The sequence below is a fragment of the Erithacus rubecula genome (genome assembly GCF_903797595.1).
Source record: "Erithacus rubecula genome assembly, chromosome: 3".
NCBI lineage: Eukaryota > Metazoa > Chordata > Aves > Passeriformes > Muscicapidae > Erithacus > Erithacus rubecula.
In genome coordinates, this window is record NC_136689.1 from 19,896,929 (window position 1) to 19,924,762 (window position 27,834).

At 36.9% G+C, this 27,834-nt stretch overlaps 1 protein-coding gene across 9 annotated transcripts in view; it reads left to right on the plus strand.

Annotated features, from left to right (window-relative positions):
• Positions 1 to 27,834, plus strand: part of RSU1 (Ras suppressor protein 1) — a 91,860-nt gene that overhangs the window by 40,270 nt on the left and 23,756 nt on the right. The window contains exon 9 of one of the 9 annotated variants that reach the window (XM_079302434.1): positions 19,904 to 19,922. The exons of 6 other annotated variants lie outside the window; for them this stretch is intronic. In XM_079302434.1, the coding sequence (XP_079158560.1) occupies position 19,904 (1 nt within the window). In that variant the 3' untranslated portion in view covers positions 19,905 to 19,922. Of the gene's footprint in view, positions 1 to 6,977; positions 6,997 to 10,128; positions 10,148 to 19,903; positions 19,923 to 27,834 lie in introns of those variants that run through there. 2 more of the 9 variants (XM_079302437.1, XM_079302433.1) reach the window with 2 other exon arrangements.

Sequence of the window (27,834 nt, forward strand, 5' to 3'; positions counted from 1 at the left end):
AAGTGTTACATTATATATTGTAGCTGTGTTATTTGGTTCTTTTCCCTGTAGTGTTGGGCAGGGTGTTACCAGCTGCACACATCTTTCATAATACATGCAGTAACTTGGTATTCAGGACAAATATGCAAGCTTGTATATTTATATTAAGGAATTTTGCCAAGAAGAAGGTAACTGTCATGTAGGCAAGTTGGGAAAGCACAAAGACTGTTTGATACTGTCCTGCATTTTTTGTTTATTTCTAAGAGCTGTTATGTAACATGAGAGATGTGAAAGAACAAGCATTACAAGCCTTTTGAGAAGTACTCATTTCCAAAGTATGTTCAGTATGGCTTTGCAGATTGAAGTAGATATTTGTTAATGTTTTTGGATGTAGGTTGTTATATTTTGAGAGCTATCCAGACTTCAAAATTGGTTTGATCTGGACTAATTTGCTAAAGTCTACAACCTTAGTAATTCAAATACAAGTACTAGTGCTTTCTTCAGCAGTGTAAATGTGTGTGCTGGGCTCCTCCATTTTAGTGCAAGATGCCATGTACAAATGCTGACCATTGGTTTAGGAAATAATGTCTTTAATCATCCATTAAATTGTAATATTTGTTTTAAGTAAAGATCTCAGTGTTATTGTTTAGATGGGAAGTTATTTTTCAGTGTCTAGCAACAATATTGATGCTGTCTCCACATCAAGAGCAGTGGGTAGCACAACAGCAGTACAACCTGGATTGGAAAGTTAGTTTTTGCATTTTGCCTTTATTTTAAAACTGTATTTTAATAATTCAGAAGCATTTCTGACAATCTTTTATATGGTTGCTGTCTGAATAAAATTACCAGAGGAGGTTATTCACAAGTGACAGTTGTGGGATTCCAATTAAGCAACTGAGATGCAAATTTTTACATGAAACTAAATGACCCAGCAATGGCTTTTGTAGGCTATTGTTCTTCATTTACAGAATGTTAAGTGAAAAGAATCACAGATGGGAGAGTGGTTGCAAGAATTGCGTGTCTCAGAAGGGTGCTGATATTTATGCTGTAATTCGTGTTCTCAAGACAGATTTATTCATAGATTTAAGTAGGCTGCAACACCCTTCTTGCAGTAGTACTCTGTACTACAGACATGCTGTAGGGAAGCAGCTGCCTGTCTCCTTGGACCATCCCTACCCACTGTTCTTTGGGTGCCCACATCTCTGTTTCTTGATAATGTTGTGTAACATTTGTAAATTGTCATTTTTATATTCCTGTTTGCTGAGCAGTGTAGGTTAGGGACCCTCATGCACTTTTCTCAGGGACCACTCTGGGCATCATGGATACAGCAGAATTTTAAGGACTGAAGTGCAGTTTTGAGAGCTTGACCCATATTCAGTTTCTGGGGAAGGTGGTTGGCGGGGGGGAAGCTGTTATTATGTACTTATAATATTTAAAAAAAATTAAATGTGTAACTCTGTGTATGATAAATTGCTCTGGCAACTTTCCTGGGGTAATCAAAATTGAGGAGAAGGTTCTGTAATTCATCAATTGCCTCAGCTGTTCTTTGTTCTAAGTTAGCCATAATTGATTTGTCATCTTACTCTTTGCTAGGTGTAGCTGTGGCTAATGGGCCAGTTTTGATTTTGTCCTCAGTAAATAATTGAAACCTGAGTCAGACTCTGGTAATTAATAGGCAGAAAAAGCAAAACCAAGTAATCTTTCTGTGGTTCATTCATGTTTCTGCTTTGATCTTAGAGGGCTATTACATTAATGTGCCATAATTTTCAGAGTTTAGTAACAAAAACCAAACGCATGGAGATGTTAATAATTAGGTGTCAATTTTCGATTTTCAGCATATAACCATTTTATATTTAAATAATAAATTTAAAGTATCAGTATAATTTGTTAGAAAACCAGTAATATCTTTTTTTGAGTCTTGATTTTTCTTTGCCCTGCTGAAAAGAGACTTCATGGATTTTCCTATGGAAAAAGGTTGTCTTTTTTATTTCCAGTTTCCTCTAAATATATGATTGAGAATTTCTGGGATGCCATGTCCTAAAGACATTCCTCTACTTGCATTTGGTTTTAGGAGTTAAAACTCAAAAGCAGTGGCATGGTCTAGGTAACAGGTCTGGTAGCATTCTTGTACACAAAAGCAGATAAGCTGTACACTCAGAAGAAATTAAACTTATTTTTCATGGTGGAATTTTTATCTTTTCTGGATAATGGCTATACAGCTTCTTCAACTGCCTTTTTCTTTCAGAGCCTTTGAATAGATAGTGTGTCTTTTTCCTATTAAGCAAAACATAAGGTTGATGTGTGAACTTAGTGTTTTTCCCTGTGGGTATCTAAAAAAGGAAAGTCAGGTTTTTTGAGTATTTGGGTATTTTATTACTCATTCTGCCAAAATTAAAAAAAAACATCTTCTGCGAAGATCAAGACAGCTTAACTTTTACTATGAGCCAAAGCAGTGCAGTTGAATGGTTGGATAGGATGCTGCTTAGTTAATCTCACAACACTGAGAAGATAGAACATATATCAGCAGCTGACCATCAGACCAGTAAGTTTGCTTTCAGGTCCTGGAAGGGGAAGACTCTCAAAAACCATAGCTATGTAGCTGTGTGGCAGATGAATTTTGAACTCCAGAGATATTGATTGATTTGTTTCCCTATGCCTGTTGTTTTGCTAGCTGATTAGAAATACTGATATTTCTTTTTTGAAAGTTGGACATTGTCTAGACTGGCTAGGACAGTGAGGGTAGGTTCATACAGTCACAAGTGCCAAGTTTCAGAGGCTCACCAAGCTACATTTTCACTAGTGGGTTATGGTAATACGTTTTGTGTTGGCAATGGCTAGAACTTTCTTTGCTTGGTTGCTGTTAACTTAGCCAGAAAGCAGCAATTCAGTAAGTCCTGGCAATGCACTCACTTGCAGTCATGGAAATAAACCTTGAGGTTTCTGCTGATGACTGGCACAAGCAATCACTGCAGTCAGTGTCAGGGATCTCCATTCAGTTGCATTCTCCATTCAGTGAGGTTGCACTTGGGAAGCAGCTACCAAATGGATCACAAACTTCTTCCTTTGTGAAATGTACTGGCTGTTTCAAGCGTACTTAGTGAAAAATTACATCCCATTTTTAGCCTTGTCTTGGGATATTCATGTTCTAGTGATTAATTGATAAGTAGGGATGACACTCATGAGGGATGATTATGTCTAAAGATAAAATGTCATTTGTCTTGCATACTTTTACATTTCTACTCTCCTATTTTACATGGTACTCATGCACCAAGTATAAAACTGGAATTGTAGTTTGCTGCAGAAGCATGTGAGACCCTCAGATCAGCTCATCTTACTTTGTAGCTTCTTTCATTTCCTTTAATTTCCTTACCTTTCATGAAAAATGGTGCCCGGTGATTTTTTTCAACCCTAATTTTTCAAGGAAGACTTGTGCTGACAAGGAGATGGGCCATATATTGTGCTGGAAAATGTGTGTGGAGGGGCTCTTAATTCTTAACAGGAAATCCAGCAGCTCTTGGTATTTTGCTAGCTTTTGTTGGCTAAAATACACCCACTGCACACATCATCTTGTGACAGCATCGTTTGGAAATAGGTCAGTTTGCCAAGTGTATAATGATTCTTAGTCTCTCACTACTGTGTAACTTTCTAAAACTTTAGTAAGCTGAATTTTGGCTTTTATTTTATATATACTCAAGAGTTGCCATTAAACTCACTGTTTGATGTAACAATAGTGTTGAAAAGCAGTTGAAGAATTTGCTTAAACAGTGAAGGATAATGGCAACCTTGTCTCCTCAAAGGGCTTAACTAAATGTTTTATTTTTTATTCATGCCTTTAGTCAACTTTCCGAGTGACCTTTATGTTGTAAGCATATTCTCAGAGGATCTTCTCTGTCTAGGATACTGACAAAGAGATGATGTATTGTGTGATTTAGTGGTCACAATGTACTTAGATAAGTGCAGACAGACTTAAATGTTTGGGGAAAAAAAGGGATATGAAGAACAAAATTCTATGATGTTCCTTAGGATTTATGTAAAATAATTAGTGGTTTGATTAAGATGAGATAAAACTGAGATGTGCAATTGGTACCAGTGGGTGGGTTTGATTGCTGGCATTTACAGCAAAGTTAGTCCAAAAAGCTGCTCTTTGGGTACATTTCTGGAATTATTCATGTGCTCTTGATCCATCTTCATGTGGAACTTGTTCTTTGTATGTTTGTGACAGAAAGAACAGTGATTTTATCACAGCAGAGTCTATTGCAGACATCAACATCTGATAGTGCAATCCCAGCTAAAACAAAAGAAATTGCTGGGTCTTGAGTGCATTTTTAAACTGCCCATAAACCCAGAAGTTAAACCCAGCAATCCTCTTGTAACACTTTGTCTAATGATTGTTGTTTCCCTGTTTAACCTCAGTATTCCAGTGAAGTAGTATTACAATAGAACAGTCACACCAGTTTTAAGTCTCTAGAAAGCAGATTTTCCCCACCAGGCAGTCAGTTTGGAGTCAAGAGGTTCAACAAGATGTTTTGTGAAAGGAAGTAAGTTGCACTTTCCACCTTTCCATTAGGAAAGGTAGTAGAAGAGCAAGCCTTTTTCAAGACTGACACATAAACTCTTAGCAGAGGAGATGGTTTGACAGATGCAGTGCTAAGCATCTATCTCTTGGCAGCATTGGAACATATGTTTCCCTGGGCAGGTTGATCTGTGCTAAGCATTGTAATTGAAATCCCCATTTCATCAGCAGTGACAGCATGGAAAAATCCACTCTTGATTCAGCCCTTTGTGTAGAGACAATCCCCTCACCTTCCTGGGAATGAGATGTTGTGCTGTACCTCACTATTATGCAGTAGCTGCTTCTAGGACAGCAGACACAGGTTGTGAAGGAACAGATTCCTCTTCTGGGTTACCTTAATGAAGAGTATTTCAGGATTGTTTTAACAACTCAAGGAGACTGGCAAGATACTCAGTGCACTAGAATGCAAATAGTATATTGAAATAACTGGTGATCTTATTCTACAGTTGTTAGGCCTGTTTAAGTTAAGCCAGCTGCATGGTTGGTGCTGTCCAATGATGTAAAGATGATAATCAGTAAAACCACCTATTAAGGAGTGGAGAAGAGGTCAAACAAATGAAAAATCCATGTGTTGGTTCTTGGAAAGCACATTGGGAAAATGGGAATTGCCAGCAGTTATGCAGGCAATTATATGGAGGCATCATCAGGTTGAGCTGGTATGAAGGGAGATAGTCCTGAAATGGTGTTGTTTGTGCAGCACGGTCTAGAACCTCCAAGAATCCAATTATTTTATGCTAGCACAAAAGGCAAGACTATTTAAATTATGTTTGCTGATGGTGCAAAGCTAGCAGTGTAGAAAAGAATCACATACCACACAGTAAGAATTAGCAAACAGAGAGGAGTATTACTCCTTTGGGTGTATTACTTACAGGTGAGCTACCAGTGTGATATTCTGCAGTGAGGGGGAGAGAATGATAAGAATAATCCCCAGATCTTGGCTAAAAGAGTAGAAATTTTCCAGCATAGAAAAAGAAGTATGTCACAGTTGTGGTCATTATGTTCATGAAAGATGAATTGAGGCAGTAACAGGCAAAGTGTGGAAATATAATTGGATAGTGAAATGAATGAAGAAAGAGGAAATTTAAAAGATATTTGATTTATTTAGCAAAATCAAGCCTGATAACAGAGATCATGGCTGTCATTGGAAGGGAGAGGGGGAGGAGGAAGCTTCATTTAAGTCATAGAAGAATGGTGGACAGAGGAACAAATATAAATAAACTGTTCAGGTGTGTATTTGAAGGAAGGTCTCTAATTATTAAGAGAGCACCGTAATAACCTTCTGATAGAAATAGTCCTCCAACAGAAGAAATGAAGGCCAAAGTCTTGTTTCAGTGTGCATCAATCACTTGGGCAGGAGTACATGATGTGTTTATTTGTGGGAAAGGACAGTGTGTCTGTGATGTAGGCAGGCCTTGCACTCCCATCCTGATATTTGAGTGAAAAATTCAGATGACACCCCCCATTAGATAACTGCACAGTGCCACTGACATTAAACTAAAGCAGGCAAGGCTTGGTTTCATGTTAATGTGAAAAAGAATAATTATGCATATTCCTCCATTTAATAACTTATTTAAATAGTATTATAGTTTTGTGCAGTAGTTTATAATTACTGAAAATTTTTCATAACCTAAGAATATTTATTATCTAAGTTATGTATTCATTAGGAAAAAATAATTTAGAGTTATGAAAAAATTTTTTCTCTTTTTTTTTTTTTTTTTTTTTGCACTTAGACTGTAGAGATATCTGGAGAGAATGCTTTTCTTTGGCTATCTCTAAGTAAAATTAAATTATCCAGTCATTGATGGTACCAAGAAGAACTGGGCACAGCTGATTTCAGATCCAGTTTCAAATGGATGGTATTCTGTACTTCTTGGGGGAATAAAGATCTTATAGAATAGCACAGACCAGTTGCTTGAAACATCTGTAGATCTGATTCAGCAGAGCTCAGGCACCTTAGGTGTTTGTATGATCAAACTTTATAGAAGTCAGTAAAGATCCAAGGAACTTTGATAGTGTGAGTCCACCCTGCCTTGCTAAGAAAAACAGGTCATAATAAATGCCATTCACCTTCTTTATTTTTCTTTGCTTTTGTCTCTAGTACTCTCTGGTGGTTTGTGGATGTAGTGGTTTAATCCCAGACAGCAGTTTAGAAGCATAGAGCTGTTCACTCCTTCCCCTACATCCCATGGGATGGGGAGGAGAATCAGAAAAGGAGAAATAAGGTGGTGGTGTGTCCCCAACATTCTGTTGCTGGAGCTCACTCAAATATTTCAGTGATTTTTTTAGGCTAGCATCTTAGCCATTTGACCTCTGACATGGATGTAACATCTGTGCCAGTGGTAGCTGTGCCCTCATTTATTTTAGCATGGTTTCAAAGACTTGGTAAAGGTAGTGGAAAAAAGATGACCTCAGTGATCTACTTTAGGTAGCAATCTCTGATATGCCACATCTCCTGTGAAGTTGAACTCCTGACAAATTAAGCTTCTCTCAAAGGATGGCAAGAAGCAAGCTGAGAAGTAAGCAAGTGTAAATAGTCCTGATTCACACATTTTGATCACGTACCAGTAAAAAAATTTAAATTTTCCAATAAAATCTATTACTAACATCATGTGGGGAAATATAAAAATGTCATTTACGTTTGGTTCTGTTGTATTGAAGACATGGTACTGTATATTTTATATGAAAATGCTGATTTGTATTCCAACCACATGTTGTATTTATTGGCTGTATTTTAAAAATTGATAAATATATTAGTACATTATTTCCAACAGCGAAAATAGATGACTCAGAGTCCTGACATCTTTAGACAACATTTACATGCAAATCTGTAACTCTTCCCTAAAGAAGAGCTAACTGGAACCCATGTCAAAAGATAAACAATAAAAACACTATATCTATATATTTTTGTTTATATATTGCTAAGATGGATATGTAATAAAACCAAAGCTATCACTGATGTATCTGACAGATATAGATACTGCACATATAAATATTGGTGTAACTACTGATACTGCCATTCCCTTTGATATGAACTTTATATAAAGTTTAGAATATTATGCAGTGTTCCAATTGCCATGCCAAGGATGTCAACCCAGGGTTTATGTCACTGGTGCAGATGTCTGGAGCTATGTAAGAAGTGAAATTGGAATGAAGTGAGGTAAATGCAGAAGCTGAGGACTTGATGGAACCGAAGCTGGGGTTCATGATTTAAGTAGGGAAACTATACAAAGTTGCATCAAACTATAGGCAAGGCACTATAGTGCCTATAACTCAATAGCTGAGTTAAAATAAGTGGTAATTATGATAAATCCAAAAAAAGTAACAAGTAGAGGTGTACAAAAGAAACTGGTAAGCAACAGGATAAAGGGCATGGGCTGGGGAACAGGAAAAATGATAGAGGGGATTGAAACAAGTTTCTGGAGTGGGAAAGAGAGCCAATCCAGAGTGGGATCTATCTTGTTAGGCTCTTAGCCATTGGAGAGACTGCTCATAACTCTCTGATTATGATAAATCTTGGAAACTAAATGGGCCCTTTTCTGAGCTATGATAGATTATTAATAATGACAAGGGAAGGAAAGTCATGTTCTGTTGTGCTTCTGTTCAGTGCAAGCTGGGTGATCATTTGGGGAAGATGAGTTATTTCTCAGTCACTCAAATAGAAGCCTGACTAACATTTTGTTGTGAGAAATAGTTTTAAACATCCATGGCTCTGGGCATGCACTCAGAAGGTTTAGCAGACTTGACTGACAGAGTCTGGATCACCAAAGTTAATCAAATTGCTGTATCAGTGAAAGACCCAAAAAGTGACAGAAGTATTAGTATCTATCCAGCATCAAGGGAGATGAATAGACTAAATTGGATTATGATGAACTGGTTTACTTTGAAATTAATTTTGGGTTAAATAGTGAGAAAGAGACATGGGATTCTACTAGTGATGATATAAAGAAAATGACTGTAATATGAATGTCATTAATACTCTTTAAAGTATGTCTATGACTTTGAGAACATTTTCCTAAAGAAATACTAAATGGTATAATATTATAAATTTGATTGGTCAAGGCAATTCTCTAACCATAGAATTTTGTGAGGCATTTAGCTTGTACAGCTACACAACATTGTCATTAGAAAATGAGCACTGCATAATTTCAGTAAAACACTAGGAAGAATTATCAACTCCCTGATAGGTTTTGGGAGGCAATTACCAAAGAGAATGTTCCTGAGGAGTTCCACAGAGATCTGATCTGGAGTCATTAAATGTTGTCCTCAGGTATTTGGAAGCAAATACACAGTTGTTTTTGATGACCTGGAAGTTGGTGAAAGATAACAGTGAAGGTGTGGACTGTCCTGGGTCACTTAATGAGCTGTGCCTATACACAGGTGTATTTTAAAGTAGCTCAAAGAATTCCATATCTGTGAATAATATGTGCAAGATATACCATACAGTGTGGTTAGGATTACAGGAGGAGATAAAAACAGATGAATACATCTTTCCAGAATGCAGTCATCACTGAAAAACATTTCAAGAGACATAATATAACCAAAGTGCACTGTCAGCTCGCAGTTCAGTGTTAGATCTGAAAGGTTTGACTGAATTCAGCATCAGCCTCAGCTGATGTGGTAAGTTAGTAGTAAGTTCTTATTCCCACACTCATCAGCTGGGTCAGATGCTAATTTTATTCTGGTGTCAGTGTTTTAAAGGGATGTTAAAAATGTGTTTAAATACAGACACCTTCATTATTTGAGAGCACAAGTCAAGCAGATAAGGAAAGGAAAGCGAGGTACAATGTAGTAGGGCAAATTCCAGGGAAAGTAACATATGCATTTTTCTTTTATTGTCCTCCAGTGGCCTTGAGATACTTTCTGGGAAAATGTGTTTTAGAGCAGCATCTCCGTGTGAAGGTTGTTGCATGATGAATTTTAAGACCCTGTGTGTAGTATCTGTTGCCTGACTTTAGACTTCACAAGAATTGCCACAGTTTTACAGCCTTGTATCCAGTAGTGTGTTCTGCTGCTCTGTCTGCTGTGGGCATGGTGAGTCCATCATCTCCAATGGATTCAAAGGGTTTTCTCAACATTTCTGGGGGGTGTTGCTAACCAAAGGCAGTGTGTTCAAAATTCATGCAATTTAGAAATTCAGCTGATGTTTTCTGAGGGTAACTCACCTAATCTTATCTGGGTTTTGTTTTTGTTTGTTTGGTGTTTTTGTTTGTTTGTTTGTTTAGTGTTTTTGTTTGTGGGTTTTGTTTTTTATTTTGTTTTGGGGTTTTGGGTTTTGTTTTGGTTTGTTGGGCTTTTTTGTCCGTTGGAAAGGATATTGCAGGAAACAGAATTTGGACTTCACAGGAGGTAAAAAAAGAATAGAGCATTTTAAAGAAAATCTTTGAGATGGCAAGAGGACAAAGAATAGATTGGAAATGGCAGACTGAACAGTACTAGTTGAGGACTAATGTGGAAAACATCAGTTTTCCACATAATAAGGGGTTTCTGGTAAAGTGCAGCTAACAGTAAACAGTGGTCTCTTAACCCTTTATCATCTTCAAAATTCAGTTGATTTGCTTTCTTGTTTTCTTCTTCAGATTGGTTCTTTATAACCAAACAAGAAGAATTACTGCACACATTTGCTGGTTTTATTTGGGAAATAAATTAAAAAGTGGCGCTTTTATAATCAAGCAGGTCTGTCTGCAATTTCTATTCTCTGTGCAGTCATATCTGTTTTATTGCATGCTGATTTTTATTGAACTCCAGTTTTTTCCTTCAGTTCCACATTACTTCAGGCTTTTGTGTGATTTTTAGCAATTTTTTGCCCTTCTGGTGAGATCTGTCAGCTAGGTGAAGAGGCATCCCTAATTTTATGATTGCCTTTATCAACCATTTACCAGTAGAAGGCTGAGGTTGGAATTATTCTGGTGGAGTTTGCTGTAGCCACTTGTAATACAATCTCTGATAAACTTCTTAAAAGCCATGATTTTATTTTAGCAGGTATCACTGTCATCCTGTTTATATGGATTTTTACAGCCCCTTACACCCAAAACAAAATGTTGAAAATGGTTATGATCCGATTTCACTTTCAATTCTTGTCATTAAAATTAACTTTTTCTTGAAAAGGATAAGCTGAAAAGCAAGAACTTCTGCTATATATGGCACAGGATTTCTCAGTCTTGCATTTCAACACTTTCCTCTGACCAAACAAGAAATGCCCTACTGTTAAAGCTGGGGATAGTCGAATTTAGGTCCTGTGTAGGCAGCTCCTTTTGACTGCAGCTCTGCAATGTCTTTTTTTGTTTCTATTCTGTACCCAACCGCTTTAATTATTGAATCCTAAAAGTCTGATACACTGAAAATCAGTATCAAATATGCCAGGAAAAAAATACCCTATAATTTTTCTTCTTTATCACACTTGATTGGAAAAAGAAATTGTAGTCTAAAGTGAAGTGTGCAGGAGATAAACAGTAAATAGAATTAAAGCATTTCACTTGCTCCAGCTTCATGAAAGCAATAATAATAAATGTAGGAATATTAACACTCTTCACAGTTTTGCCACATGTTTTAAGAAGCTGTCTCCACTGCTAAATGTAAACAGTAGCATTTGCTTCACTGAATGTGGAACAGTAATTCTCTAATCCTTTTGATTATTTATAGAAATTTTTGGTCAGTTAGGTTTACAGTCCTAGAAAGATACATCTTGCACCAAATTGCTGTCACAGGGTGGTAAATGCATGCAGAGGTAAATGGAGCAAATCCAATACCCAGTAAGTGTGGTTCCTCTTGGTAGGAAGATGATGTGCTTGATCTGTATTCACATGTGTACCCAGCACCTAATTTTGTGGTACTTTCTGCACATTAAGTGTTTTGGGACCCATCCAAGGTAAGAGAGCAGGATCAGAGAGGCGTTGCAAGAACCTGCTACCTACAAAGAGTCCAATGAAGAAAGATCACAGTTTTAGAAGAATAGAATTTGGGCATAAATATATGTGTGTCAGTTTAGATTCTTGATGCAAAAGGGATTTTGCTTTAAAAAGTTGTAGCTCTTAGAACATGGGTTTTAGTCAATTTTCAACTGGATATAAATTTCCAAGCTAAATTCCAAATGTGAGTTTTGGGTATTGAGATGTTCTGTCTCCTGTTCATTTCTCCAAAATTGAGATTTACACTATTGTTGACTTTAAAAGAAGAAAAGGTATGCAAGGAATGACAGTGATGATCCTGAATATAAATGATATCAAGCAAATTGATTCAAGATAAAATTACCAAATCAACCTTTTTTAGTCTATATTTTACGGTATATCTAATCTATGTTTGGCAGTAATTTACTCTTGCCCATGAATTTCTGACAGTTTCGATTCTTTGGTCTTATTAATCAAAGTAGTCAGCACCAGAGCAATTTTTATGAGACTCACTAGTCATAAAAGATTTATTATCAGATAAATCAAAGAAACAACTAGCATCTTAATAGGGTGAACAAAGTGGCATGTAAAAGATCATTCAAGACTACATACTTTTGACACTTGTGTATTGCATTTACTGCTAGAGTCAGAGGTTCTGCTTCCATTTTCATTAGAATGCTCATGACCATGACACAATTGCTACCTTTAGTGCAGGATTTTTCTTCTTCTTCTTCTTTTAAAATACACATGTACATGCATACATATACATGTGTGTATATATATGTGTTTGTGTATATATGTATGAGTCAAGCAGTCACGAGAACAAAGAGTCACTTAAGGTTGTCCCTATAGTCAACTGAGCACTTGAGGGACCAAGACAATTCACCAAATAACTAAGCCATGCTCTTGAGGCCCAGAGGGGAAGGGCTGGACCCTTGGGCACCACTGTTGCTGATGCCAGGCTCCTGTGTGCCCCAGCTGGTGCTGGCTCTTAGGTGAACATGAAGCAGAGGTGATCAGGGTGTTCCACTGATACAATGGGAAACTTGTCTTGGCAGTTGTAGTGTGAATTACCTCCTGGAACTCGGTGCCTGACAACCAGCACTAGCCCAGAGAGCAGTGTGCAGCCACAGCAGAGGTGGCCCTGCTCCAGGGGCTGGTTACATCAGCCACATGTCCAAAGGCAGGAGGAGGAGAACCTGACTCTGCTTCACACACCTCCTATGAAGAGAACACAAGCGCTTTTAAGAACTAAAAGCTAACCCCACCCAGCAACAGTAAGCTAATCAGAAGTCTGGATTTGTCTTTTCAGAAGATAGAGGGCAGAGAAAGTTCTGACAGCCTGTGTCCCACATGAATCTGGTGATGCTGAAAATACTCAGGTCTCATTAATGGAATTCTTGTAGGTAGCTTTCATATGTTTTGTGTAATAAAAAATAACAGAAGACAGATTGAATTTATTCTGTGTTAATAACCAGAAAGGATGTTTCTGGATGGCTACCAAGTGATGCAGAACTGTGAACGATACAAAAGAAACCCTACTGTTCTCTATTCCACTCAATGCATTCTTTTCCAGGAGAAACATATTTAACTTCAGCATTGTTTTTCTGTGTTTGTGGGCCTAAGTGCGACTGAAAATAAGGCTGCCTGTGGGATGAGCAGCTTACAGAAATGCTGCTGTCTCGTAGCCTTTAATGTTTACCTCCCTGATACTCCAGTTAAGTGAGTTATGTCTGAAAATGGTTGCTGTGGGTTATTCACTTTGGTGTATATGTAAGGTGTAAGGGAGCTACATGCAGTTAACTTATTTCTCTTCTCAATAGAGCTTGAAAGGTGTGGTTTTAAAGCATACTGATAACATCCAGTAGTCGCTGCTAACATCTGACTGCAGCTGCACATTTTCTTTACTTTTCTTTGCTTACTTACAGTTTAATCTATGTGAATATTTCTTGAAGAGTAGATTTTTATCTTTTTTTTTATTCTTGGGACAAATCTATGAGACGTAGAATTTCTAAGCTGTTGTATTTGTCAATAACATGTCAAAATAAATAAACATCTCTGTGTACTTTTTACTTGACTGCTACTCAGTAGTATTTGCATTCATAATAGAAAGAGGACTAATCTTCTCTGGTCTTCAGGCAGACTGGGATGTGGACAGCTTTTTGGCAGAATATATAAAACTACAGTTAAAAGAACTGTTAAATTCAGTGGATTAAAGGGTGTGATTTGGACAGTGGCTAATGAGACTTGCTTGAAATATGTACATAGTTCAGAGTGCTCCTAGAGTAAATTTGAAAGTACTGGATGATTAGTGAAGTGGGCACTTGAGTTTCACATCTTTCTATAAATTGGAGAGGTATCTGGAAGGTGACAGTGTGTAAGATAGAATCCCAGTTCCATGTCTGTCACAGATCTCATGTGTAGCTTTAGTAACTTTTCAAAGATTTCAGAACAAGCTGTCTTCTTAGGGCCATAAGCTCCCAAGAGCCATACCAGTAGACAAAGGTGTATGTAGATTTTGCAGTGGAGAACTGGCAGCACAGATGGCTGGTAAGAAATCAGTCCATCAGGGCACACCAGTGTTGTAATACACAGTTCTGTTTGTTCCCTTCACTGGGAGCTCAGTGCACTTCATTCCCAGTGCCAAATCTACCTAGCCAGGGCTTTGTTTTCCATAACTTCACCAGGATTTTCTTGAGTGCCATAGACACCACAAAGGCATAAAGGTTTATTCTTCAGCACACAGAGGTCAAACAGAATTTGGGTCCAAGATCCCACGGCCCCTTCCATGGGACTTAGCACTGATGGAAAGAGTCAAGAGCTGCTCTAGTCACTAATATGGAGAACTTGAGGGACAGATGATGTTTTCATTTTCATGAGGTTGTTTCTTGTACCTTACATTTTTATTGAAAACTATTACAGGTGAATTCTGTTTGGTGTATTTGGATACTTACTCTACCTGACCTGATGCATCTGAGGTGGCCTCTGGTGTGATGCATTTGCTATAACTAAGAGAGGTGGTTCAGAAACAGTTTCACACACTGGTACATCAAATTATACTGTATTACCTACAAGTTTCCTCACTGGGCTGTTTTGCATTTTTTTTCTTTGTTTTTTAATTAGTAATATTGACTCCCTTTTCATTGTTTGTTGGTTGACTTTAATTTGCAGTTTCACTCTGGGAATTGAAACAAAATAGTTTCTTTCTGCAGGTGAAATTCTTGCAAATTCAGTCTGGCATTTCACAGTTTAGGTTTTGATTAATTTGTTTACTTTTTGCTTCAGTTTTGAGACTATTCTGTAGATGCATGCTATAATGAGATTTTAATCTCTTCCAGATAAGTTGATTTTTCTGCTTTTCCTCTTAAGTACAGTCTGTTCCCGTGATGAGATACTACCAACTAGATTTCTCTAGAGATTCAAATGTGCCTGTGGTCAAAATCTGGCTGCTAATGGTGTATCAATTCCAAGTGATTCACTGTGTAGATTCATAGCTTTGGGTGGGGCAAATATGTGTTTAAGTATTGCAATAATCTGTACATCCTACATTGTTTTATGGAGGAGAGTTTGCAGGTAGAGTTTCTTCTCAACCAACCTGAAACCCAAAGATGCATCTTATTACACTAGTGACAGTGACTTGAGCAATCACAAATATTTTGACACTTCAGTTCACAAAGATAAACCATGGCCTTTTACACATTGATATTGTGTTGGAATTCCCATTGAGTTATGACTGTTCTGATGGTGGCTTCTTTTTAAGAATTGCACTACTTGATTGTTATTTTTTTCAGTAGTATTTGCTTATCAGCATATAAATGTCAGGTATTCTGTGGTTTATGGTGTTAAGAATGGTAATTGAAACATCATATTCCCTTTGCTTGGCAGCTCTTGTATCCACTAATCTATACCATTGTTCATCAACTTACTTTCATTGCTTCATTAAGTTTAATGTTTAGTTTTAATACTCTGAAGCTTGGTATGCTAGAATCAGGTTTACCTGTGTTCACAAAGTAATGTGAGTCAATTCCTCACTGAAGAAGATATTAGCATTTATGTGTAAGAGAATGAGACCCTTGTAGCAAAGGTGAAAGTTAGTAATTCCTATTTCCCTGCAAGGGATTGATTTGTGATATTGTCTAACACTAGGATGTTTTTCACACCAAATCTTCTTCTCCATATGTTTCACAGACAGTGGAGCTGGGAATTAGAAAGGCAGCTTTCATTTAAGCATTTTTACCTCAGCATGGGAATATATATATGAGCAGTGAAGAATATATGTATTGGAAAAGTAAGGGGCCTGGAATGAGATGAGGTGAAACACCTCCTGTGTTTCTTGTAGGAGGATAGAGGTGGACTTCTGAAAGGTTTATATGTTTGTGGTATATGTGTCTCTACACACTCAGCTGATCATAAATATTCTCCCTGTATACTTTCCTGTATGTATGTGGTTTAGTGCTGAAATTACTTATTGTTCAGTAAATGCATCCATTAACTGAGTTTCAATTCATTCTTTACCAGGAGAAGGATAGATTTAGAAAACAATGGGCATTGAAGTGCAGAAGTCTGTTGACATGAATTTTTTAAAATTGTGTTAAAAATAAATTTGTAAAAATAATATTCATAGGTGAAATACTGAGATTATCAAAATGAATCATGGGATGAACTGATGCAAAATGTAGATATTGCAGAATCCAAATTACTATATTCATGAGGATCATCATTAATTATGTAATTCTAGATACACACATATTATAGCCTAAAAATGTATTGTAGTTTTACAACTGACTAGCTGTTTGATGTGGCAGAATGTAGTCTTTGCATATGTATTAAAATTATTCATAACTGAGTTGCAGTCTAGATGAATTGCTGTATTCTTATGTCTTGCTTCAATACATTTTGTTGCCCATTTTATCATGACATTATATTGGAAATTTTTCTAAATTTTAGAATGATCCATGGGGCATTTTCCAAAACCACTATCAGCATTTCTTAAAAACATGCATTTGCAGTATACATTTAAGAATACTTTCAGATGGTTTAGTAGCAGTACATATTTTCTAGATATAATTGTTTGCTGTTCTTTTTTTTTTAAAAAAAAAAAGTTCTATTTAGATGAAAAAAGGATATATACATTGAAAAATTAGGGCTATGCATTTAATTAAATTCTATGGGCTTATCCATTCTCCAGCTTACAACTATAAATTGGTTCTTTTAAAAAATGGTGAAATGTTTATAATGCATTTTTATGGCTTACCCACAGATGTTCTAGGAAAGTTACAAAAATTAATTATATACCTATGGAGTGTGTGATGCCTTACACCTCCCCCAAGCTTGTCAGGGCAACAAGACTTTTGCTGAAATAAAAGAAGCAGGATGGGGAGGCTTCCTACCAACATGATGTGCAGTTAGAGTGACTGTAAGATAATCACAGTTACCTTATCTGGTGGCTGGTCTATAAACATTGGCTAATTTGTGTACACAGGCCAGACATCTTCATTTCCAACAGAATTCAAATGAAGAAGTCTGCCTGTAGCAGTATGCAAAAGGGAACCTATGGTGATACACACTGTGTATCTTACTTTGCCAACCACATTGTTTTTTCAGTCTTTCTTTTAATGTAATTTGCAAGAAGAAAAAGTTTGGCTTTCAGAAAGGAGAATTTCCACATTAGCAGTGTAGAATAGTTGTTAGTTGGTTGGGTCTTGTATGAAGCTGGAGGAGTGTGATATTGTAGCTGAAATCTTTTGCTTTGCTGTAAATGCTTTAGAAATGGGTTACTGTGCTGCTGCTTGGTGATACAGATTTTTTTTTTTTTTTGCTTGTTGTCAAAAGCAATTAGAATCTAATGAAATTGGGTGCAAACCATGTGATGAACACTTTGCATTTGATAAATGTCTTGATGTTGAATAAATGAACAGTCCCTTTTTAGGTGTTATTGTTTCATGTCTTGCTGAAATACACTCAAGATTCCTGTTCATAATTAAATAGAAGGCAATTTAAGAAAAAAACAAATAGATCAGTGTAAAAATTAACCATGACAAATCTATATGACAAACAGCTTTGTGACCACTGCTGCCATAACCATGGTTTGCCTATAGAAGGCCTGAGGTACAGCAATTGCTTTACATTCAAACAAAAGACACAGTCCTGGCTGTGCACTCCCTGTTCCCAAAGAAGTGCAGCATCTTTGTGTTTATCAAAAGATTTTGCAATGCATCAAAATTGTTTAGACTCAAAGTGATGCAGGAAGTGCTGTTGCAAGAGTGAAGTCTTCCACATAGGTGTAATTCTGCAAATAAAATGGGGAAAAATGAGAAATAAGGAAAGCCAGAAGAAAGATGGTGCAATACATCTGGTTTACCTTATCTCTCTGGGGAGGTTCTGGCTGGATTTGCTAGCCAAGTGTAAGTATCCATAAAGAGAAGTAAAAAAAAATTTCTTTTTTGGCCAGCCTATTAATCCACCTCCTATATGAGCTCCTCCTTACATGAACTAAGTAAAATATTTTTCTGTACTGATGTTTATTCATTTAAATCCTGTGCTCAAATGTTTAGGAGTGATGTACCAGATTGTGGAGGCTGCCTTCTCTTAACTTTTCAGCAGGATATTATTTCCTTTACACAACATGTGATACAGTGGTTCAGAACAGTAGGATCATAGTGAAAGTTCATAGTTCAACTTCATTTTCTCTTGGGCAGAACCAAAGCTCCTCTCATAAATTGACCCTGTGCCTCTTCCCAGCTTGTAACAGGTTGTATACCTGGTGTGCTTCTCTGAAGTGATGTCATAACAGAAATCAGTGTTCTGATGATGGTTACTGGAAGTTTTTGCTTTAGCAAAAAGTAAACAAGAAAAACACCTGAAATGACTGGATGCTGAAACCTTAGAGCTCAGTAGCAGCAAGTGTTGAACCATGCACTGATTTGAGAGGGTTGACCTGCCTCAAACCATCTGTGTATGTGTTTGTCTGTGGTTAGCAAAAGGTTTTTCTCTGTGTGCAGCCCAACATTTACACCATTAGTTGGGTGGCAGTTTGAGAGAAGCACATGGTTCTCCAGACAGCCTCTCCCATCTGTTCTGCCAGCACAAGCAGTGTAGATAAAAGATATTTGATGGACTTTCTGGCAATTTTGTAATTAGAAGGTGTCTCTCGATGGATATCCTGCACAAAAAGAGGCAGATTGGCTGGAAGCTACTGAGAGACCAGGATGGGTTTGCATTTACAGGCTAATAGCAAGCCAGTGGTATTAATATCTTTGTTAAGTCTCTGCAAGCACTTCTTGCTACCTGTGGGTCTCCAGGTGGTGACAGGCTCATGGTTTACTGTCAGCACAATTGTTTTGGGGATGAAAGATGGACCACTTGGAAAGCTTAACCTTTCCTTTCTCCTTCAGAGGGAAGACAGCCCTTTTCCCTCTCAGAATAACACAACATCAATTTTACCAGGGAAGGCTGGAAGTTTTTCAGTCCTGCTTTTTAACCAACATAATGGACAATTTGGACCAATAACTACCCTTGGTCAGTCCTTCTGTAATAGCAGCCAAGGAGATACTGTCATCAATTTTATTATATCCTTTGGTTTCCTGTGAACCTGCTCTATTGAGTATATATTGGAAAATGCTTAATGCTCTTGCTATTACAATCTCAGAAACTTTTAGAGTCAGTAAAGAGTAACATTGGCTCAAACTTTGGACCTTGTTCCTGAACTTCAATTTAATGTAATTGTTATTTACAGCATTAGAGAGTGGTAAACAGCTGCTTGTGCCTGCTGCTTTTTTTGGAGTTTTTTGGGGGTTTTTTTTCTGTTGTTTTGTTGGGTGTCATGGAGGTTTTTTCCACCTAATGATGCCAACAAAAGTGACCTGGTGTTTTTCCTTTAATTAAAATGGGCCTTTGTGAATTAGTGTGTGAAAATCACGGGATACAGCACTAATTGGAGTTTAGGCAACTGTTCCCCTAACCTTTCACAGTGAAACTTCTAAATGAAATGTTTCAGTTTAATTTAGTAGCTTGAGAGTTTTTCATAGCTAGATATAAAATAATGATTCTTGACCTTTTTGGACAAATAATATTCAGGGTTTTTTCTGATAAACCCTTTACAATATAATTCATTTGTGGCTAATCTTACCTGTGGTTTGGCTGCTTCAGCTCCCATTCAAGAGTAGGCATCCTAAGACCATGGAAAAGACTGCCTGTGGTAAACCTCTGACTCACTGAGCCCAGAGCCTCCTTCAGGAGGTGGTAGCAGATGCTGTTCAGGGAGAGCCTTGCCCAACCTGACTTTAATGTTTCCAGGCATGGGGCATCTACCACCTCTCAAGGTAACCTGTTCCAGTGCTTCATCCCAATTGTAGATTCCTCCTTCCTCATATCTAGTCTGAGTCTACCCTTTATTATTTTAAAACCATTACTCTTTGTCCCATGGCTAGAGATCCTCCTGAAAGGTCTGGCCTTATCTTTCTTATAGGCCACCTTCAAGAGCTGAAAGCTCCTGGGATTGGTGCTCCTGCCTGCTAATCACTTTGTTGGCCCTCCTTTGGAGTTGCTCCAACAGGTCCATGTCCTTCCCTGTGCTGAGGACCCCAGAGCTGGATGCAGGCTCCAGGTGGTGCCTCTCAAGAGCAGAGGAGCAGAAGCACCAGTCACCCCCATCAACCTGCCCACACATTCTCACTTCACTGGAAAAATCCAGATCAAGAGTAAAGTCACTGATAAATTTACAGTTTTCTTGTGTCTTTAGGCTATGATTATTTATATACTGGAAGGTCACAAATCAGGTGTTTGTCAGGAATGTGTAGAGATAGCAGAGACTTTTGACAATGTTAAAGGGTTTTAAGTATAAAATTCTAGGTGTCCTAACTGAATTAAGAAAAGTGCTGAAAGTTGCCTTTTTTTAAGAGAGCACTCTGCATAGATTTTGCCAATTAGCAATCTATACTGCAATAGACTAGATCAAAATCAATATTTCTGCCTGGAATTCACATAGCCTCTTTGAGAGACGAGATTAATATGGTTACTGTTCAACTCTGTGTTCTCAATCAGCTCAGTATGTGCACTTGTCATTCATATTTTGTTTTTAGCTTGTTATTCTGACAGAAGAGTCTCTGAGGAATGAAAAGAGAGCCAGTTTGAAGAGTAAAGCAATGTAACATTTACATATTTTCACACTGTTACGGAAGCCGGCTGTTAGGCTTTGAACATTATTTATTCATTTGATGCTATTTGTTACAGACCTCTGAAAGATGTTACTGACAGTAACTAAACCATCCGTCTCACTTTAGGATTTCTACTGATTGCTAATTTTGTTGACTAAGTGGTGGAAGAAGCTCAAAATGTGTTAAAACTAAAAAGACATGGTTCTATTAGGTTTTTCCTAATACTCTGCTCCCATACTGAGAAGGTTTTTTTTATTGTTGGCACATGCACTGACTGAAACATCATGTTGTAGGTCTTGCAAATCATGCAGATCACTTCAGTTTGTGCTGGTGTGTTCTAAAAACCATGCAAATGAGCTTTCCATCCTGGTTGTTTACCCAGTGGGTGGAAATATAACCATCATATTCAAACGAGTTGAACCAACTGACTCTAAAAGCAATTACTGGCAACATTGATTTTTCCATTAATTGGCTGAACCCTCTGAAACATGAAGTCTCTAAGGACAGCATCTGAAATGTGTTACTGCTTTTACTGCTGTTATGATTATTAGATTTTGGATGCTACCAAAATGTCCTGGACTGTATTCAAAATTCAAGACACTTCTTGATCTTGAGAACTGAGGAATCTGAAAGACAAAATGTCAAAGGAAATAAACATTTCCAAAGTGCTTTATAATTTCATTATTATTATTATTGATAATTGTTTAGATGCTTCACTATACAAATGGGGCCTTATTGAAAATGTTGAGTTATAACAAGGTAATTCTTGCCATTGTGTGTCAGAAGAGATTCATTCATACATGGGTAGACGAAAACACACCAGGAGTTTTCTATTTGTGTCATGGTTTATCTCCAGCTGGCAACCTTGCAGCCACTCACTCATTCCCCACTTCCAGGTGGGGAGGATCAGGAGAAATATAAACACTCATGGGTTGAGATGAGTTTAATAATTGAAACAAAGCAAATTATTGTTATAGTAATTATTATAGCAATATTAACTACAATGAGAAAGAGGAATAAAACACCAAGAGAAACAAGTGGTGCACAATACAGTTGCTCACCACTCACTGACCAGTGCTCAGCCCATCTCTAAGCAGCCATCAGTCTCTCAGAGATGACTCCCCCAGTCTAGGGGATGATGTGTGCTGTGCAATATCCCTTTGGCCACTTTGGTCATCTGTCCCAGCTGTGCTGTCTTCCTACTTTTTGTTCAGCTGCTCGTTGTCAGAGCATGAGACACTGCAAAGTCCTTTACTTGGGCAAGCACTACTGAATAACAACCAAAATATCAATGTGTTATCAACATAAATCTTGTGTTAAATGCAGTACTACCTACTAAGAAGAAAGCTGTGTCCCAGCTGAAATCAGGACAAAGTGGGAAATAGGTAGATGGGGTAACATCCTTGATAGGGCAGAGGAAATGAGATTGATGGGGGGAAGGGAAATAAATGATCCTTTCATATCAGGTTGAAGTTGGGCAGAACCAACTAAAGCGAAATCAAAAATTAGAATTTGAGGACAAGGCAATGAGGAAGGGTGAATTATTTTGGTAACTTCTGGACAGGAGTGACATAGGCAGAGGGAAATCATGCTCTGCTATATGGAGAGTGGAGGATGGCCAGATCTTCAGAGTATTGTGAAGGGAACAGCATTAGGATTCAAATCCTGATTGCTCAATAATTTATTCAGTTTCTGGTGGAAGAATTTTCAAAACTTTTCAAGTAAATGTAATTCACCCAAGACCTTACAATACCCAATCTATGCTCTATTTGCAACTTTATAACCCCTCTTTGACTCTCTCTTTGTTATTGCTGTACTGTTGTACAGGGTCCATGAATAGAGGTGTTGTATAATTCATTTAATAGCTATAGATTCCTACACTTGCCAGACCTACTCCTGCTGGGTGTTAATTTTTACACTTTACTGAATCAGAGTTCAGGTATCTTCATTGGAAAATAACTCCTCAGGATGACTGTCAGTGTTTAAGGACATCTTCAAGTTTCCAGCCTTTTTCTTGAGCCAAAGGCAGTGGCTGTTTTCCTAGAATAGCCAGTAGTGCAGTAGGAAGAATCAGATGTTTCAGTAGATCTCTGAAGCAGAAATTTCCTGGATGCTGTTTTTAACCCCATCTTATAGTCCAGGTCTGATTGTCTTTTCTGCACTCTCACTTGTTTGGGAGAAGTTTCTGCTCTACTGCACAGAAGGTTAAAGCACATTCCCTTCAACTGACAATGCAATATAAGCAGTTGCTAGCTAAGAATAAAGGGGAAAAAAGTATGTGAGACCATGAATAACAAAGTGTACTAGTATTTATATCAGACATTGTTTTTCTTCTACTTGCTCTATTGCTTGCCTAATGACTGTTTAGTTATACATTTAATTTTTATAGAAAGTTTTCCTCTGGAAAATTAGGAACTTATATATTTGATAATATTTTTTCAGTAGGTATGACAGCATGATAAAGTGATTAGTTTAAGAGAAGATAACAGAACAGAAGACAGAGTTGCAAAAAAAAAATCATCCTTTATGATTTTGGAAAATAAACAAGTGTTTCAAATATAAATAGTACTGTGTCCTGAAAAGAATAGCCTGCAGTTCAGCAGAGCTGAGTGAAAAATACTGACTGAAGGAATACATGGTAGGGAATTACTGCTAAGCACTGGATCTGCAGAATAAGCTCTGGAATCACAGAGGGTCAGCATATGTCACCACACTGCTACAGAGGTGCCTTATGTGACAAGGAAGAAGTAATGTACCTGCTGTACTCAGGTTTGTCAGCCCTATTTTAGGGTATGTATCCACCTGCAAAAAAGATGAGAAAATCCAGAGCAGAGGATCAAGCAAAGTCAAAGGTTTAAAAAGTTAACTTACAAGGAAAGATGGATGAAATTGAGGGGTCTTCCCTGAAAAAGTATGTTGAAATATTTTTAAGCAAATTGTTGAAGAAGAAGGGGGAAAAGTGATCTTGAGTGAGAATAATACAAAAAATGTTCAGATTCTCAAATTGACTTATTTTATTACTGGAGACCTTTAACAGTAATTGTTCCTATAGGAAACATAAAACCTGGAATGCAGGTTCAGTTTGCTTTCAGCTTTCTCAGCGGAGTTCATTGGAAGGCAATAACCTCCACTGTCTTAACCTTTGCCATGGATTTGTAGTCCTTTTATTTCACCCATCATGGCACTTCATAGCATATGTTCTGCTAGTGGGAGGTATGAACTACACATAAGACACTACAAGTAGGTTTTCTAATTTTTTTAGTAATCTTCTGTCCCAACCCTGATGACTCTTTAACACAGATGAGTGGAGAAGAGAAAGAAGTTTTTTCACTTTAAAAGTAAATTAATAGCTAAGTTAAAAATAGTAGTGTTAAAAATGATAAAGTTAAGAGATTTTAAAATATCCTCATGTAGCTGAAAGCACAACTTTGTCAGGAAAGAATGTGAGCATAAAACTCCCAGTTTTCTTAGTAAGCAAAAATAGCAATTTGCAATAGAGAAATGTGCCACAGCATACTTTGCCTACCTTATGAGGTTGCTTTCTATTCTTGTGAACTTTGGCTTTCAAATGATTTTTCCTTTGGAGACTTTTTGGAAGCAGCAGTGAAGCCTGAAAATTTTCCTTCTGTAATCATCTTTGGAAGTTTCAGTGTGAAAAGACAAAATAAATAGAGTTTCAGTGTTTTGTTATTCAGCATTACTTTTTCCTGAGATGATCACTAAGTGAAGGAAAGGAAAAAAACCAAAATCGATGCATCAAGCATTTAATTTTATGATTGTTGCTCTTGTTGAGGCATTTACTGTGTATATTATAACAGAAGTTATAATATATACTGTACATATTATAACATAAGTTACAGACAATTAAAGACAATTAGTCTTACTAGAAATTCTTAAGTTACTGTAGAGTAAAGCAGTGTGTGCTGTGCTTTGGTGATGATGAAAGTTTTCACAGTGCAATAACAGGAAAAAATGTGCAAAAATGCTCAATGTCAACTGTGCAGAATGCAAACTTACTAATGCAGGTTTTGAAGCATAGGCAGGTCTTCTGTTAGTTAGAGTAGAATATGTGGGGGAAAAATGCTCAATGAAACAGGAATAAAAAGTAAGGAGAAATCTCTTAAGGAGTTAAATGTACTGTCAGACTTGTTTGACTGTGCAGAGTAGCCAGGTCAGGAGCATAGGACACTGCAGTCACAGAATAGTTACTCTACATGTTCATTTATAATCTCAGGGAAAGATGATTTTGTATTTAATTAATCAGTAAATCACATTTTCTTGTGCCAGTATTCTTGGCTCGTGAGAGAAGGTCAAACACCTTAAGCTGCATCAGGCAGGGGAAGCTGCTCATCCACAGGCTTGTTTAGGTCCTTTGTGAGGTGAGGTCTGGCATATTCCACTGGGAAGTACAGTGATGCCACATACCATAAATACCAAGTATTTCAGCTGTCTGCAACACAGTCTTTATCATGAAGTGGCAGCTATAATTTCTTTCCTTATCCTTCATACTCTCCCTTTTAATATTATTATTTAATACAGGACATGCAGCCAGCAATTCAGTGTTTAATACCAGGAATGTATGGATCCTCAGCATCTTAGACAATTACCTCACTGTGCAAAAGGTCTTAAAACTAATCAAACTGGGAGATCTGTGTGCTGAAATAAAGTATTTGATATGGTTATTGAGAGATAGATATAAACTTTCTGGGTGTTGAAAAGTTGCAGTGGTAATTGTTAACCCACATTTTATGGTGGCAGAAGAGAGGAGAGTGAGAAAATAACCATTTTAGGGACTGAAGCTGGAGAGGTGATAGACACCACTTCATCAAATGTAAACACAACTTTAGTAAAGAAGAGCAGTAATATTCACAGCAAAGCCCAGCAGTTCAAAAAGATGTGCTTAGATATGCTCTACATTTTATCTTTTTGGTCTTCTCGTTCACTTACGCATATGGTACCTGATTTTTTTATATATAAGCCATATTTAAAAGGGCTATTTCAAGATCCATAAACTTGATGATGTTGTATGTGCACAATGAAAGCAGATATGTTACTCTGTATCATTATTGCTTGTACAATTATTTAAAAATCTATCTGTTTTGTTGCCACTTTTTCTCTATTTACACCTCTTAGATTTTTGGTTTATGAGCATCAAAAGCAAACTGTCACTATTTGCTATAAATTGAAGCTTTTAATATCTATGTCTGTTCTACAACATTTGTCAGCTTTGAGTATTCTGTCAGTAGAAAATAAAAATAGCAGGAAATCTCAGCAGTAGTGACACTGAAAATTTATCTGCTTATGCCTAAAAGGTGTAAAATGCAGGTTTCAAGATTAAGCAATTGTAGTTTTCCTTAAAAAAAAATTTGCACTTGCTTTGGCTAACACTAAACTCTGCATACATCACCACCAAAATAAATGACAAAGAATTTGTATACAGTGTACTTAGCTACACAAAATACTATTAAACCCTTTAAACAGTAAGAGCCAAATAGATATTGTTTGTCAGACTCCACACTGGGTGCATTGTTGGACACGAAGATGAAGTTGTAGAAATACTCTGAAGAGTAGTTCTACTCAGTAACAGAGGTGTTTTATCAGCTTGTAAAACTTGACTGTCATGTCAGAGTGTTTTAAAGTGAAAAGATATTTCAAACGTAAACTTTTTCCAATAATATTTTTTTAATAAATCTGGAAGTGTGCTTGGTAAAACAGGTATGTATAAAAAATGAAATTAGAAGTTTGTATACACTATCATGTTTTGCAGCTTATATTTTTCAGTGTTGCTAAGGAAAATGCTTTTGATAATTTTTCTGCGTTTTTCTTTTATTTAAGGTTTTCTTTCTAGTTCAGTAGTATTTTTCTCTCCTTGAGAGAAAAAAAATAAACTCAGCTAATACATCAACTTTAGTGATTTTATTCATGAGTGAATAATGAATGCTTAGAGCAACAGTACATAACTGTGAGGTTCAAATGTATTGTATTGTGGTGGATTACTTGTTGCAGAACAGGAATATTTTGGCACAGCCTTGGCTGGATTTTTACTTGTCCTTAACTGAAGTGTTTTGCTTGCAATGGAACTAGTTCAGTTCTACTCATAGGTGTGTTATATCTAGCCTGAAACACTGTTTTCCACCTAAAACAATTTCTCCTTCGGATTCGCTTTTCTGTCATTTTATTTGTGAAATGTCAAACCAGTAGTTATGGTTTTAGTCTTAGGAAATATTCTGGCAAATACCTGTCTCCTCTAGTCTTTCTGTTCTATAGTGGATGGCTAATGTTTTAATTGTGTTCTTCTTTTCTGACAGTCCAAAAGTCAGTAGCTATTATTTTCCTCTCCAGTAAACCATCTTGTTTGCAATCCTCCTTTGAAATTGTGAGGTTCGTTTTGCCAGAAGATGAATGTCTTTTAAAAAATACTTCCCATTTTAGGAGAGGGTCTACAAAAATTTTATCTGATCAAAAAGAAGTGTTACAAGATTGAATTCCTGTCCGCTGCAGAAGTAATTTTTGTCTGACAGTGCCTTCAGTCTGCTGTCAGTGTCTTTCAAGAGTAATACAGGAATGTAAAGATGGAGGGGAAAGACTTACCTAGAGAGGGATAAAATTATTCATCTGGGAAATACTTTTTATTTGTTTATTTCACAGCAAAGATTGAGTCTGTTCTTAAATGAAAGGATAACACAACCTAGATGGACTCAGCAGGGAGAATGTGATACATAGGACTTGAGTAATTTAAATAAAGGCAAAACATTTTTAAATTGTCTTTTTTCTTTTCGATTTTGTTGACAAGAAATTGTAAATAGGTACACAATCATGATAAGTATAATGGTTTTGTCTAGGAGTTCATTGTGCAATTGAAGCCTATAAAACAGTTTTTCTTATTCTGTAACTTTCAAAATATTTCTTAATTTAAGATTATGTATACCTGTAAAAGTATCTAAAAGTAACTTGTGTACTCCACATCTAAAAAACTGTAACAAAATCTCTTCAGCCTGGAATCATATTGAAAAAAATGTGAAAAATCTGTCTATTCAGTGACAAAACAAAAATTTTTATTTTAGATTAGCTGTACAGCAGAAATAGCTGAGGAGTTGCAGATTCAGAGTTTAGAGATTTTCAGTGACACCGAAGGGAAGGTGACACGGAAGGGAAGACACTTACATTACTTAAAATAATTACTGTTGGTAAACTTCATACAATAGAAATCACAAATCTGCAGAAATAGACCTGAACTCTCCAT